This window comes from Medicago truncatula, chromosome 8 (genome assembly GCF_003473485.1).
Source record: "Medicago truncatula cultivar Jemalong A17 chromosome 8, MtrunA17r5.0-ANR, whole genome shotgun sequence".
In the NCBI taxonomy this organism is placed as follows: domain Eukaryota; kingdom Viridiplantae; phylum Streptophyta; class Magnoliopsida; order Fabales; family Fabaceae; genus Medicago; species Medicago truncatula.
Window position 1 is genome coordinate 45,702,513 of NC_053049.1, and position 14,506 is coordinate 45,717,018.

Here is a 14,506-nt window from a genome sequence, read left to right on the forward strand (position 1 = left end):
TAAAAAAGTTAAGTCATGAAATTCTCTCACTTAATGGAATCATATTTTAGCTTGGATTCAATATATTCGTTGACATTTGAGTTACGTTAAAGAATAATGTTAATGATAGAAGTCTCACGTTATTAGAGTATCAGTTACTTCATAGTCAAGCAATCAAGTTTCTTCACACTCAATCAACTAATAACTTGTCAAAACTTGTAAAACTAATAAGGAAATGCTATGTTGTATGAAAAACAAACAGGCACAATAAATGAAATACACGTACGTATCACAATCTCTTGATTTTTTTTACATGACATGTATTCCAACGGGTTAATAGGTCTTTACCCCCCTGTAATATATGTCATTTTCGAGTTTGCCCCCTGTAAAATTATTTTTTTGAATTACCCCCTTGTAATTTTTTTTTTGTTTTGATTTACCCCCCTAATAGGCCAAACAAAAACGAAAATTTCTTAAATAAAATAAAATAAAATTGGTTTTTGTTTGGCCTTTAGGGGGATAAATCAAAACAAAAAAAATTACAGGGGGGTAAATCAAAAAAATAATTTTACAGGGTGGAAAACCGGAAATGACCTATATTACACGGGGGTAAGGACCTATTAACCCTATTCCAACAAATCATATCTCTTGGTGCTGCGACGAGGCGCTTCTATCCTCCGCGGCACCATTTCTCCATCCTTTCCGACAGTCAGTCCTGCCTTCACTCTGCTTCCTTATTCCGCCGTCACCTGTTGTGTGGTGTTCTATGTTCGTCGGCGTTTATGGAAGATCCATCCTTGCCGGTGGTTTGAAGGTTTTAGGTTGTTGCGGTTTGCTCCGGTTCCAGATCTGTGGGTTGGTGGGTCGTTTGGTCTCATGTCGCAAGGATTGGGTTTTTGTTTTGTTTTCACCATCTGTTTCAGTTCGTCGGTTATTCAGTCACCGGTGGGCTGTTTGCTTTTGTAGGATCTCTGGCTTTTTGGTTTTGTATTTTCAGTTTAGGTTGTTGCGTCCTTTTTTGGTGCTTGCTTTTGTTCGCGCCGAAGGTTGGTTGGTAGGTGAAGCTGCCGTGTCTGGTGGTTGGTGTTGCTTTGGGTTGCTGGTGGTGTGTTTATGGTATATTTTTCCTTTTTGTTCGTGATGTTCATGATCAAAGATGGGGTGGTCGAAGACTTTTGGCCTATTTTGATGTGGTTTGCTTTTATAAACCCGAAAGGGTATGGTTCTGTTAACCCATAAGGGTCTGGTTACTAACGTATTAGACTCATCCCACGATCTGAGTTCTTACGCGTATGTTTGAATTCCATTGTGTTTGGTTGCTTGACTGCTTTGACTCTCTGATGTTTTCAGGTCTGTTGAGGTCTGCAGGTTTCAAGTCGTCTTGTATTCCTACACTCTGGTATTTAATGCTCGAAAGAGCTGTTATGCTTGTTGTCTTGTGCAGGGAGCTGTTGCCACTTAGATTTTGATACCGTGTTGGCGGTCGATCCATTTGTCGTTTTTAAACTCTAACTGTTATTGGCAAAAGTTAACTTCTCATATTTTTTGTAACTTGGTTTCGCGCCGTACGCGGGTTCGCTGGATTGCGTCCGTGATTAGTTAAACTTTGTTATGATAGATAAGAGTGGATGCATTAGGTCTGTTTTCATCGATGTATCCCCTTTTGGGTTGTACCTGGGTCAGGTTTTATGTTGACCGGTCTTTGTATCTCTCTTTTTATTTATTTTAGTTTTCCTTTTGCTAAAAAAAAAAAAAAAACAAATCATATATCCACTAGTTGCTATTTCGCACATCACTTTATTCACACCAAATAGGCACAACTCGACTGCTAATTTATTTACAAAACAGTTAACAGATAGTTAAATTCAATTTGTTAAGCATGACTTGCGAAGAGTTAGTTAAGCATATCTTGCAAAGTTAGTTAGAGTAGCTTGCAAAGTTACAGTTTACTCGGTCACTGTATATTCACTCCCACTTTAGAATATTCCATTAACAAGGTATGTGATCTTTATTATAAGGAAAATATATTTCTAAAATTTTTAAACAAACTTTTATCTATTGAACTGCTTCCTTTAAGTTTTGCAAATGTAGCAATTTTGGTTTCCCAACGCTAATATTTGGTAAAAAAAACAAAATAATAGGTGACGCCTCATTTAAGGTGTCACGTCAGCATAGACCGAGTCAAAATTAACATTGAGGGTTAAAACTGTGACAGATGCAAAATTTAGGGGACTGTTTTGTAGTTTTTTTTTCTTAGAGGACCAAAATTACAACTTTAAGAAAGTTAGGAAACTAAAATTGATATTAAGCTTATAATCTATAACTATATTGAAAAGGAATATAAATTCAAACGACTCATACAAATCAATATATGAAGGGAGTATTATTGAAATGTTTTTTATCACGACAATTGATTTCACAAACAAACCATCACCAGTAATCTGACACAGTCGAAAATCATTTCTTTTATTTCATTTTAATCGTTGTGTATTGTTAGTGGAAGCTATTTTATATCAATTAGTCATCGTACAAAATCCGTCTCATATGTTGTCGCTATCTATAATATGGCTTTTGGTGTTAACCTTTAATTTTAATGGAAATGAGTTTCAGTAATCTAAAATTTGGTCGAAAAAAGTAAGGTCTGACAAAATAAATCATTTAATCTGAAAAATCAAACTTGAGTTGGTGAAATTTATTAATCAATTTTTGCTTTTTTACGGGAACAGAAACTTAAATAAAATGGTGAAGCTAAAAAAATATTTGTCCTCACTTTAGTAAAAGTAAATAAATACAAAGTCCTGATTTGTTGTCTGTCTGTGTCAAGAACACTTTCCCTCCCTCTTTACCCAAAAACAATCTTACTTTCACTGCTCATGTCCCCATCTTTCCCACTTCTCTGACCGCATTTTCCGTCGTCTCGAATTACTATGATACTTTAATGTTTCAAACTTTATCAAATCTACACCATGATTATTAATCAGGGTTTTATTAATGAGTGTCCTATATACTCTTTAAGATTTTAATTTTAATAATTATTTTTTCAAAAGGTCAATTATTATAATTTTTAATGTATTAAATATTCAACTTTTCATTAAAAAATTTAATATAAAGTATTTAAAGAGCGCATCGGAGACACTCGTTAACATTTTTCTATTAATTATTTTTGTTTTCACGTTAGTTGTAGGTTTTCTTGATGAAAATTGAAAACATACAAGTACTCCTCCATTGTTAGAGGTAAGAAGAAAACCGATTATTATCTAAATCTAAATTAAAAGATGGAATGAATGAAATCTAAGAATTTGAAAAAGGATCGATTATGGAGCTGTTCGTTCAAAAAAGGATCTGATTTTGGTGGATTCTGATGTACATTTGATGATGAACTATGAAACATATCCTAAAAAACAAAATATAGTTAATCACAAAGAATTTTGGGAATCTCCACATCCTATGTAACACCAACTTTTTCATTAGAGACGAAACATGTAAGTGTATTTAGGGTATGTTTGGATGACTAAAGAAAATGTAAGGAAAGAAAGTAGTGGAAAGAAGGTTAAAGGAATGAAAGTGAATAGAAAATAAGTGGAAAATGAGATGATTATTTTAGTTGTTTGGTATAAGAGAAAGTGAGAAATATATTGAAAAGAAAGATAGATATGTATGTATTAAATGAAATATATACCCATATATTATAGATATACGAAATCTGTTTATATAAGCCACGATATAATGAATAATTAGCAACGTATGCACACAAAGTAAATTAAAAAAATTTATATAATAAAAATAAATTGAAGAGGCACGCATGTTACTGCTGAATGAGAAACAAATTAATAGAAGGAAATATAATTAAGCATATGCCGTTTCAAAGTTCAAAGCAAGGGCAATTCTGTAATTTTAAAATTTTAGAAGCTCAATCCAGCTTTCTTCGCAATCTGGTAGGGAAAGTATTTGACAGTGGAGCACACCCAAATCAAACTTTCTTTCCTCTCAGTCAAAGCAACCAAACGATGGAAACACGTTTTTCCATAAACTTTCCATTCTCTATGCTTTCTTTCATTAATCTATCCATTGTACCAAACACAGCCTTAGTTATTTTGTTTTTGAGTTTATTCTAAAAATAATAAATTGATTTCTCAATTAGTAACTCTAACTTAATATTCCCTCCGGTCCTATTTACAAGAGAAAGTTGATTTTTTAGATATATTGAATAATGTATGTATCTAGTCAAGAACCTCAACCAAATACATAAATTATTTAATATATCTAAAAAGTAAATTGTTTCTTGTAAATAGGATCGGATGAAGTATTTTGCAATGACTACTTTATTTAAATGAAACAAATTCTTATGAAGAATGTTGAACAAATTTTGTAATAAAACGAGAGGGAGCGACCCAACCCTCACCCACCGTTCCCATTCTCTTGGGTAGTTAGTGTGCCCCCGAATCACCATTCTAAGAGCATCTTGGAGGTTGCTTGCCTATTAGGGTTCACCACCTTTTAGGTACTCTATGTCCTTTATTGGAGATAGAAAATAATGGATGACTATTAAGGTGTACACCTCCGTTTTTATTTTTAAATAAAGTAAAATTGAATTTTTAGGTTCATTTTTTTAATGATGTATGTGGTTCATATTATAAATCACATACATCATTAAATGAATGAACTTAAAAAGTCAATTTTGCTTATATTTAAAGACGGAGGAAGTAATAGTTATACAAATACTCTCTTTTTCATTATTTTTAATGGGTCAACATATTAAATTATATTAAAATAAATGATTTTTGTTGAGAGTAATTACATAAAGTTATTTGTGAGTTATTGATTAAAAAAATTTGAAGTGTTAGGTTGGAGGAAACGAATGTTTATCAAGTATAGTTATTAAAAAAATTATAAATAGATTATGTGTAGCATCATGACTCATTTAGGCATCTAAACAGAGAGACAGCCACTTTGGGTCCTCCTCTAAGCACGCAAAAAAAAAAAAAAAAATCAATCTAAATCAAAAGAAGGGTTGTGATAACAAATGTCTTATTGGGATTGTTTAAATAGCATCAAATTAAAAATGGAAAATGTTAACAGGTGTCCTTAGAACACTTGATAAGAAATTTAAAGTAGAAATTTTATCTTGGGATTTATGTATTCAACACATTGAAATATCAAAAAGTTTTTACATATGAAAATTATCAATTATTTCTATTTTGGAAACCTTAACAAGTGCCCTAAAGGCATGGGCGTAGCCCTTCATGTGGAAGGGGTAGCCTTGGCTACCCCAAAAACAATATTTTTCTTGAGTTGGTAGGTATGTATTTATATTCAGCTACCCCAAATAATAAATATTGAGCTACCCCAAAAAAGTTCAGTTGCCGAAAATTTGCATATATAAGAAAGTTAAAAAATTATTACATGATTGATAGATATGTGTATTGGTTTGGAACTTTCGGTCTTATTAACAACTATATAGAGAAAACTTTTTCAACAATAACAATTATCAAGTAAATAGTCATAAACATATTAAATGAGTAATGAGTTTCTTGCAAATAACCTATTTGTTTACCTTAAAAAAACAACATTAATCTATTTTGTAAACAATCAATTATGGATAAAAATTGGCTTCTTGAAACGCATTTAGTCCAACTTTTCTAAATAGCTATGGTCAATTCTTATCATTTGTTGGTGCTATAAGCTAACTTTCATGTATTGACTAATTTTTGGATTATTTTGTTTTTAATTTATACAACACTAGCAATTTTTAAATTTTAGTCCTTAACTTTTTTGCTATACAAATTAAATCCAAGACTAAAAACACTTTTTTTTTTGTAAAATTTTAGAAAATCAAGACAAAAATTGAATAATTTGTTTTTAAGGACTAAATCTAAAAAATCATAATTTATAGGACTAAAAATATATTGCATCCTTAAATTTAATATGTTTAAAACTTTTTTCCTTAAAAAAAATAGATTTTATTTTTTCTTTTTAGTTCGCCCCTGCATAAATTTTTTGCTAGTTTCGCCGTTGTTTAAGGATACTTGTTAACAAGACTCTTAAAAAATTTATCTTAAAAATATAAGTAAAATACTTGTCAAAGTCATGGATACACATTTTTCTATGCAAAAGTTATTTATTTGATTCCTTAAATAATGTCACAAAAATAGTTGTTAGCATTTTTCATAAAAGAAAGTAAGGATTCACTGCATGTTTAAATTTGGATTGAGATTGGTAGAACTACAACTTTTGGAATTTGATTAACGCTAAACTTCAATGCTTAAAAAAAAAAAACCATTGTATCTCCATGATTTTTCTAAACTCACCTTCAATCCAAACGTACAATAAAGATGTGTGTGGTTCGACGTCTGTGAAAATCGATCCCGACTGAATTGATTTTTTAAAGGTAAATTGAATGTAAAATGATTTATATTTATAATTTAGATGCATTTATTAAAAAAAGTTTCAATTATGACTTTAGTCCTCATGATCATAATGTTTTTTAGTTAACTATGGTAAGTTTTTTTGTTTAGATTCAATCTACAAATTCAAAAAAGTTGTATTCAGGTATCGTTTGGATGCATGTTTGAACCATTTTTCTTGCATCCTAATGCCCTTTTCATGTGATAATGTGGAGTTAGGTAAATGTACGATGGAAGGGAAATTCAACGTGGAAACAAACACACCGTTAGTCTCGACATCATATGTGTTGGTTAGTGGTTACCAAAATCATAAGTTCTTTCAAAACATTCAGTAAAGTAAAATAATAATTTTTTTATTTTTTATAAATTTATGTTGGGAATTTCTACCGTACACTCAGAAATTGTAGTGTATCGATACTCTTGTTTCACAAAACTTAAAAATTAACGATCATTTTTATAAAATAAAAATTTATTTGTTAATATTTATATTTTAGAAAACGTCGTATCATAAGAAAAAACATAATTTCATTGTTTATGAGAATTATATTAAAAAATTTATATTTTGTCATAAAAAATAATCAATATTCATTGTTATGAGTGGTAAAAATTAAATTTTATTCCGTCGAAGCTTTTGGTAAATAAAATTTAATTATTATAATTGTCAATGATAGAAAATAATTATTCTTCTTCAAAAAACAACTAATTTATTATTAATTTAACAAATTAGTGTACCGATATATCCAAATTTATTGGGTGTACCATATAATTTGTCATTTATGTTTTGATAGTTCAAATCAATTATTTTTGTGTAGGTATGTATGTCTGACTGTGACTCTAATAAATTTTATGTTAACCAAGAAGCTAAACATAACAAATTTGTGGTCAAACCACAATTTACTAATCAAAGGTGGTTCTAGGATATCCATGAATGACCATGCATGCATATAAACAGAGGCTAACATATAAGTAATGAAATGAACTATGATCGTGATTTTACATAAGTTGTAAAATTACAGATGTTGTTGATCACTGTCGCCTTCAACAGGCACAATAGGCTGATTCAGCGGAAAACAGTTATTGTCACCTGCAATAGCCACCCCCACAACCAAACATTTTACGACTTCTTATCTGCTACAATAAATTCATCCTCATACCATGTCTAACTAAAAGTAGCCACCTAGCTAGCTAGCTAGTACTATTAACATTTCATTTTTTTTTTTTCCTTTGTACAAAACTAACACGTTTCAAAAACAAAACAAAACGCAACGCATTCGCCGTGTCTTAAACAACAAAGTACGATACTCAACTATTTCAAGGACCCTCCTTCATCATCAAAGTCCTTCGCAAGTTTTCTTGATGATTCATGTTGAGAAGACTCTTCTTCTGTATCAAGTAAAACAATAGATGATGAAGTAATTAAAGATATTCATTTATTTACCCATTTAAAAATAAAATACTACTTTAGTCTTGTTATTTAAAAATGGAGAAATAACAAACCAATTAATTTACTTACCTTTGGAAGAATTGAAAGAGCTCTTGCAATGCAAAATGGCACTCTGAATCCCATCCTGTTGCTGCGTCATTGAATCATCTCTCCGCCGTGAAGACACCGTCCCTGCCTCCGGCGATGGTGTTGAAGATGACGCTGAACGGCTCTTTCCCAAACGTTTGCACACAACTCGCAACCCTGCAGGTAGAGGCAGAGGCAGAGTCCCCTGTTTCTGACTTTTTACATTCTTTACCTCATTTTCATTTTCAGTAGGATCCGCTCGCACCTCAACCTTCTCCGCCGCGTCAGTCTTCACCGACGATGTGTTTAGATGTCCAGAAAACTTGAGCTTCTCTGCATACTTTCGAGAAACTTTTACGTACAGAGGCTTAACCTTTTTCAAATACTTTTCAATTGCTTCCTTTGAGAAACGTTGTTTCTCATCAGAAGAAGGTGAATGTAACTTTGATTCATCGGTGTTGCGTTGCTTCTTCTGCTTTTGAGAGGCTTTATTATTACCAGTTTTTCCTTTCCCTTTGGAGCTGTTGTCTCTAGTGAAGTATGATACAAATGGAACTTCATCTACCTTGAATTTCACAGTGAAGAGCTTCTTTTTCTGTGACTCTGACTTTGGTTGTTGATTGGGATTTTGAGATGAGGAATTAGAGGATTTGTTTGATTTGTTGAGACCTGATATGAAAACACGGAACTTGGTGGCAGATTTCAACAAAGAGGCTGTGAGCTGAGGTTTGGAGTTAGGTTCAGAGGAATCAAGCTCCAATTGCACGAGGTTAGGGTCATTGGTGGAAGGAGAAAGCGTAAACCTGAATTCATTAATATCAGACTCGTTTGCCTTTTCTTCTTCATCTTCTTCGGGTACAGTAAGCTCTATGTCAAAGAAAGGTTCGCCTTCATCTTCTTCGTCAGTGGTTTCGATGTCATGAGTGTCTTCTTCCTCCGTAGCAGGAAGAGGAGGAGGAGGTGAGGGAAGTGGAAGTTGAGGTGTTTCACCTGCAGTTGGTTTCCAGGATTTGAGCAAGGTAAAAGCTTCCATGGTTGGAAGAGGAAATGAAATGGCTGTTTGTTTAGAGAAATAAAGAAAAAGACGAAGGAAGGGATTTGTATGTAAGGTGAATGAATGCAGATTGCAGGGTTTGAGTAACCGTGAGTATCAGAAAAGGTAGGTAGGTGAGTGAGTGAGGAGAGGAGGAGAAGGTACTTTTGTTTTGTTGTGCCTTTATTTTGTCTGTTTCCTTTCTTGCGGGGTTGGTCCTATGTGTTTATAATAAAATAAAACAAAAGAGACCTATTAGTTTTATTTTGGCTTAATTGTACTTTTGGACCTCTATTTTTTCAAAAGTTGTGGTTATGGACCCCTAACTAATTTAAATACAAAACAGCCCCCTACGTTTTGATTCTTTGGCAGTTTTGGACCCCCAGTCCATTGTTGACTCGATCAACGCTGACGTGACACCATAAGTGAGGTGCCACGTGTCAATTTTTATTTTTATTTTTGTCTTGGGATCCAAAACTGCCAAAGAATCAAAACATAAGGCTGTTTTGTATTTAAATTAGTTAGGGGTCCATAATCGCAACTTTTAGAAAGATAGGGGTCCAAAAGTGCAATTAAACCTTTTTGTTTTTTTTGTTGCAAAGGAGGAGGAGGGTAAGCTCGGCTCAAAACACCACAGAACAAACCTATACTCTAATGCAGTAGTAATGCTACCATGGGAAGGGTTATGGGTAGTAGCTAGCATAATAAAATCTACTGAAGCAACATGTATCATGCATTCAAGCAGGCTGCATTAAAAAATTGGGTGAAATCAGTTGTGATTTTTTTAGTGAAAATATGACCAATTTGACTACTTGTTTGTTGTTCATTTTATTAAGGCTCTGTTTGGTTTCAAAGAAAAATTGTAAAGAGAGAAATTGGTGAGATATTGATAGAAATAAGGGAGAAACAGAGTAGATTTAACGTATGATTAATGATAATTTAATTGGTAATCATGATAGATCACAAGGAGGACTTTTCATCAAGAATTTTACGGGTGGTTGGATCATTCGTTTTGTTGGAAGTTGTGGTTATACTAATACAAATCGAGTAAATAGTCATTTTCCCATCTGAAATTGTAGCTTTCGTCAATTATTCTCCTGAAATTAACAAAACTTCAATTACCCCCTGAAATTGCATAACGTTAATCAATTTATCCCCTCCGTCAAATTTTTCTGTTAACTGTTTACGGTTATGATCAAATATGCACTTATGTGCAAAATGCCCCCTAAACTTGAAAATTTATATTTTTTTTATCCTTCACTCAAAAGATATTAAAAGCAAACAATTAACAATTATTGATCATATAAATCTTTATGGAATGTATGTTTATGCAGCTATTGGTCATATAAATCTTTATGGAAGGTATGTTACTCTCATGTGTTTTAAATATATACATATTTAGAAGACTTTTTTTACACAAGTTGATAATTATGTTAGAGTATGCAGTCATAAAGTACACAAGTCATTGATAATTGTGTGTCCATAAATAAAATTCATAGGTTAATATCTGCAGAAGGAAGAAGAAACAAGACTTAGGTTTGTGAATTTGCAACTTAATTAATGATATAATTTTTATAATGCATGAAATGTCATATCTATTAGCTGCAACATGTTAAATAGATCATGGCTCCGTTTGGATTGGCTTATTTTGAGCTTATGTAGACTTATCTACTCCCATAAGCCTTTTTAAAGGTGTTTGGATAAATAAATAAAAATTGCTTATCATAGTTTCATAAGCTGCTTATGTCATATTTCAATAAGCCTAAATTTTCAGCTTACCCTCCGACTTAACAAGGAGCTTATGAATTTATGTAACCTCATTCGATTCTCTCTAGATCCACTTTTTCAAAACATATATTTTAATTATAATGTTAGTTATCTTTGACGGTGCATGAGTAACAAAATTACTATATACTTATCTTACTAAAGTAACACACGTAACTAAGATTTTACTATTATTTTTTTTTAAGGAAGTTTTTTATTATTTTTTTATTACGTAACAAAATGAAACTGAATAAAAAAAACAAACTTAACTTACTATTTTTTTTTAAGGACGAATATTGATTATACTATATATATATATATATATATATATATATATATATATATATATTTATTTATTTATAATTAATATATTATGATATTATTTTTTACATCTTGATTAAATTTATCAAAAAAAGTCTTGATAATTGTGGTTCGATTCTCTGATTTTTTTGTTAAATTAAAAATATTTAAAATTTTGATAATTGCTTATGCAATGTCACATCCAAACACTTCAATTCATCTAAGTACTTTTTAGTGTACATATCCAAACATTAATAGCTTATCAAGTATAAGAGCTTATGATGTAAGCTCTAATGCTATAAGTCCTAATGCTATAAGCATCTATATAAACTGTTTATGCAAACGGGGCCTATGTCATGGATCTTCTGCATGAAGCCGGTATATCACATTGTACTAAAAAGTTATGTGATAGATATCAATTTTTTGCTGATATGGCATTCTTGTCTTGGTTTATTTCAACAGCTTGATATTTTTTAATGTTTGGTTTTTAGTTTTACCTTCTTTGTAAAAAAAATTATCTTGCTCCTTGTTGATAAATATGAAATATGAATGAAAAGGCTGCACATGACAAAACCATGATTTCTTTGGCATATATTCATTCATTTTCTTCTGAATAGTTATGACAATAGGTACAATATACTACTTGAAGAACTAAATGTATGATTTTTTGTAAGGAAAAAAATCTAAATTTTTAAGTTTATGGGGCATTTTGCACATAAGTGCAAAATTTCAGGGGGGGTTGATGAAGGATTTTTACCTCTCATAAAACTATTTACACGTAAGTATAATAGGATCGTGTCCACAGGGAGTTGCGTATTTCATAAGCATTTTCACAATATTTGTCACGTTAAGTGTTTGGGTATAAATTGTTTGTTTGTGTAAAACTATTTTCCTAATCGACATAAAAGTAAAACGAGAAGAGATAAGGCTATTCCGCTTGCAGTCAGAGACATCAACCAAGCGTAACAGCTGCAATCTCTCGATCGATTAACGGATTCTAGCTTTTTAAACTATATTATCACAATCACTCGACAATATCATTCGTGTCCAAATGATATCGTTATTTCTAAGGGATCGTTTAAACATCGATTTCCCAAACATTTAAACGATCACAAAGTCGTTTGGGTAGTTTAATCGACGATTTCCCAACCGATTAAATTACCCAAAAGCATTAAGTTCTAGATTAAAAGTGATTATCAAATATTAAGATCCATGTTTAGAGTGATAACTTAAGATAGATTGTTATTCTATTTCTAGATTCAAAAGTACGTGTCCATATCATTTTGAATCTCAATAAAACAATAAAAACAAGAATAACAACAATATTGAATAAATAAGCTAGAACCATATATTAAAAGATCAAAAGATTACATAATAGCTTGTTTGAATACCTCAAAGCTACAAGAGTAGATGTAGCTACATATGTCTATGATAGCTTTGCAAAGGATGAAGAAAGGGTGAAGATTCCATGACAAGATCCATGATGTCTCAACAAATCTTGGCTTGAATCTACTCCTAACTACCTTGCTTTGTGTTTCTCTCTCTAGAAAAGCCCTAGTCTCTCTCTAAAACCAGAAAAATATGAATAAAAATGTAATAGAATCTCAAGAGAGAGAAGGAAAAACTATTTATATGGGCTGTGTTTGAACAACTCGCTTATGGCCAAAATAACTCGCCATAAGCGAGATGCACGAAATCAGCTTCTGCTCCAATGGTTATGCTCCACGTGCCCCTTATCCTGTTGGATCTCTTGAACTCGCCATGAACACGCTTATGGCGTGTATCCTCTGGAGAAAACTCGCCAATGGCCAAATACTCGCTTATGGCGAGTTTCTTGAATTCCGGCTTCTCGGCTTTTGGCTTGGAACACGCTTATGGCGTGTTGTCTCCTGTCAAAACTAATATTTTTGGTCCTTGCTTGTATTTTTCTGCACAAAAAGGGTAAAGTAAGGCATGCAAAGCATAAGTGGCATTTAGGCACATAATTGAAGCTTTTCCATCAATAATTTGTAAAACAACTCATCAAATATGCCTAAACTAACACATGAATTAGATCATTTTGAGCACTTATCAGGGGTATTTGATCATAACCGTAAACAGTTAACAGAAAAATTTGACGGAGGGGTAAATTGATTAACGTTATGCAATTTCAGGGGGGTAATTGAAGTTTTGTTAATTTCAGGGGGATAATTGACGAAACTTACAATTTCAGGGGGGAAATTGACTATTTACTCAATACAAATCACTTGGATATTGGTTTTATTAGGGATATCATCTGTGAGTCAGACTATCAAACAACTTTGACGTTTATCAAGGACGAGATCCTACTAACTCACCCTGCTCCTTTGATTGATAAAATTCGTTCTTATATGTTAAGAGATTGAAATGTTGGTTTTGTTTATATCTTCTTATATGAATGAAACTCTTGTGTAGATTCAGATTGACTCAATAAACTTGACGTCTCACTTACTAATGAGCCTAGAATTATCTCTACTTGTTCTTCTCCTCTATCCAGATATTGTCTATCTAATGTTAGGGAACTCATTCCCCGTTTGTAGTTTCTTTTTTGTTTTGTTAATTTTTCCTTTGCTTTAGGTTTTCCATTTGATAAAAAAAAATATAAGTTAAAGAGAAGAGAAATATAAAAGAGAGAAGTGAGTTTGTTTTTTAAGAAAGCAAAAAATATTCTTTAACGGAAAATTTAATATAACCAAAAAAAAAAAAAACACTTTTTACACCCCTAAAATCTGGTAGTTGTGATTATTTTAGATTTTTTTTTAGTGAAAATACGAAGAATTTGTCTTCAAGACAAACTCCTACCATGCATATCAATCCTTCTTAAAAATTTGATTCCATGGGGAACTGGATTAAAATGGGCTGATGATACAATTATTTCAACACTGAAGATAAACCGATCTACGGCGAAGTGATCAAAGAATTTTAGAGATTGTCCCAAGTCACTATGAATGAGATTACAACTAATACTTTGGGTACAACTACGAAAATCACAAGAAAAATTATTGCTTTAGTCACAACAACCTTGGATGAAAGCATTATTTTAATTTGAACAAGAGTTACTGGAAAAGATTGGAGTCAAGAAAGAAGATTCTTAAAAAACTCCATAAGTCCTGTTGTTATAAACTCTGCCTCTCGTATGAAGAATTAGTATAGCGTACTTTTTTAAACCGATAATGTGTTGCATTATTTTCAAAAGTGCTTCTACTTCTAGATAGGTTAGCTGCTGGGAACATAGAAGTATTGTGTGGAGCTAAGGTCAAAAGAACAAAGGATCTACCATGCATGTGGAGTGTGTAATTTTGCTGATATGATATGCGATAATTTATCAACTCCAATGGTAACTTTGCTGTGTCTATTGAGGGCTTCATTGATGACAAAGGACAATGGTAGATCTTTTTTCGAGGGGTTTTGGTAGATAAAAGTTCAGTAATTTCATTAACGGGAAAAAAACTCTACTATTAATTTTCCGGCAAAGACATGGTCTTTGCAACAGCTTGT

The 14,506-nt window shown here is 32.0% G+C and overlaps 1 protein-coding gene across 2 annotated transcripts; it reads right to left on the reverse strand.

Annotated features, from left to right (window-relative positions):
* Positions 1-7,326: 7,326 nt before the first annotated feature.
* LOC25502125 (probable membrane-associated kinase regulator 2) lies at positions 7,327-9,179 on the reverse strand. 2 transcript variants are annotated; one of them, XM_039829636.1, is made up of 2 exons: positions 7,897-9,179; positions 7,327-7,763 (listed from the first exon to the last, which is right to left on the reverse strand). In XM_039829636.1, the coding sequence occupies exons 1-2, from the start codon at positions 8,924-8,926 to the stop codon at positions 7,690-7,692; spliced, it is 1,104 nt and encodes a 367-aa protein (XP_039685570.1). In that variant the 5' UTR covers positions 8,927-9,179; the 3' UTR covers positions 7,327-7,689. The 2 variants fall into 2 exon arrangements, with proteins under 2 accessions (XP_039685570.1, XP_013447131.1); XM_013591677.3 differs by having other exon boundaries at positions 7,327-7,766; positions 7,897-9,174.
* Positions 9,180-14,506: the final 5,327 nt, after the last annotated feature.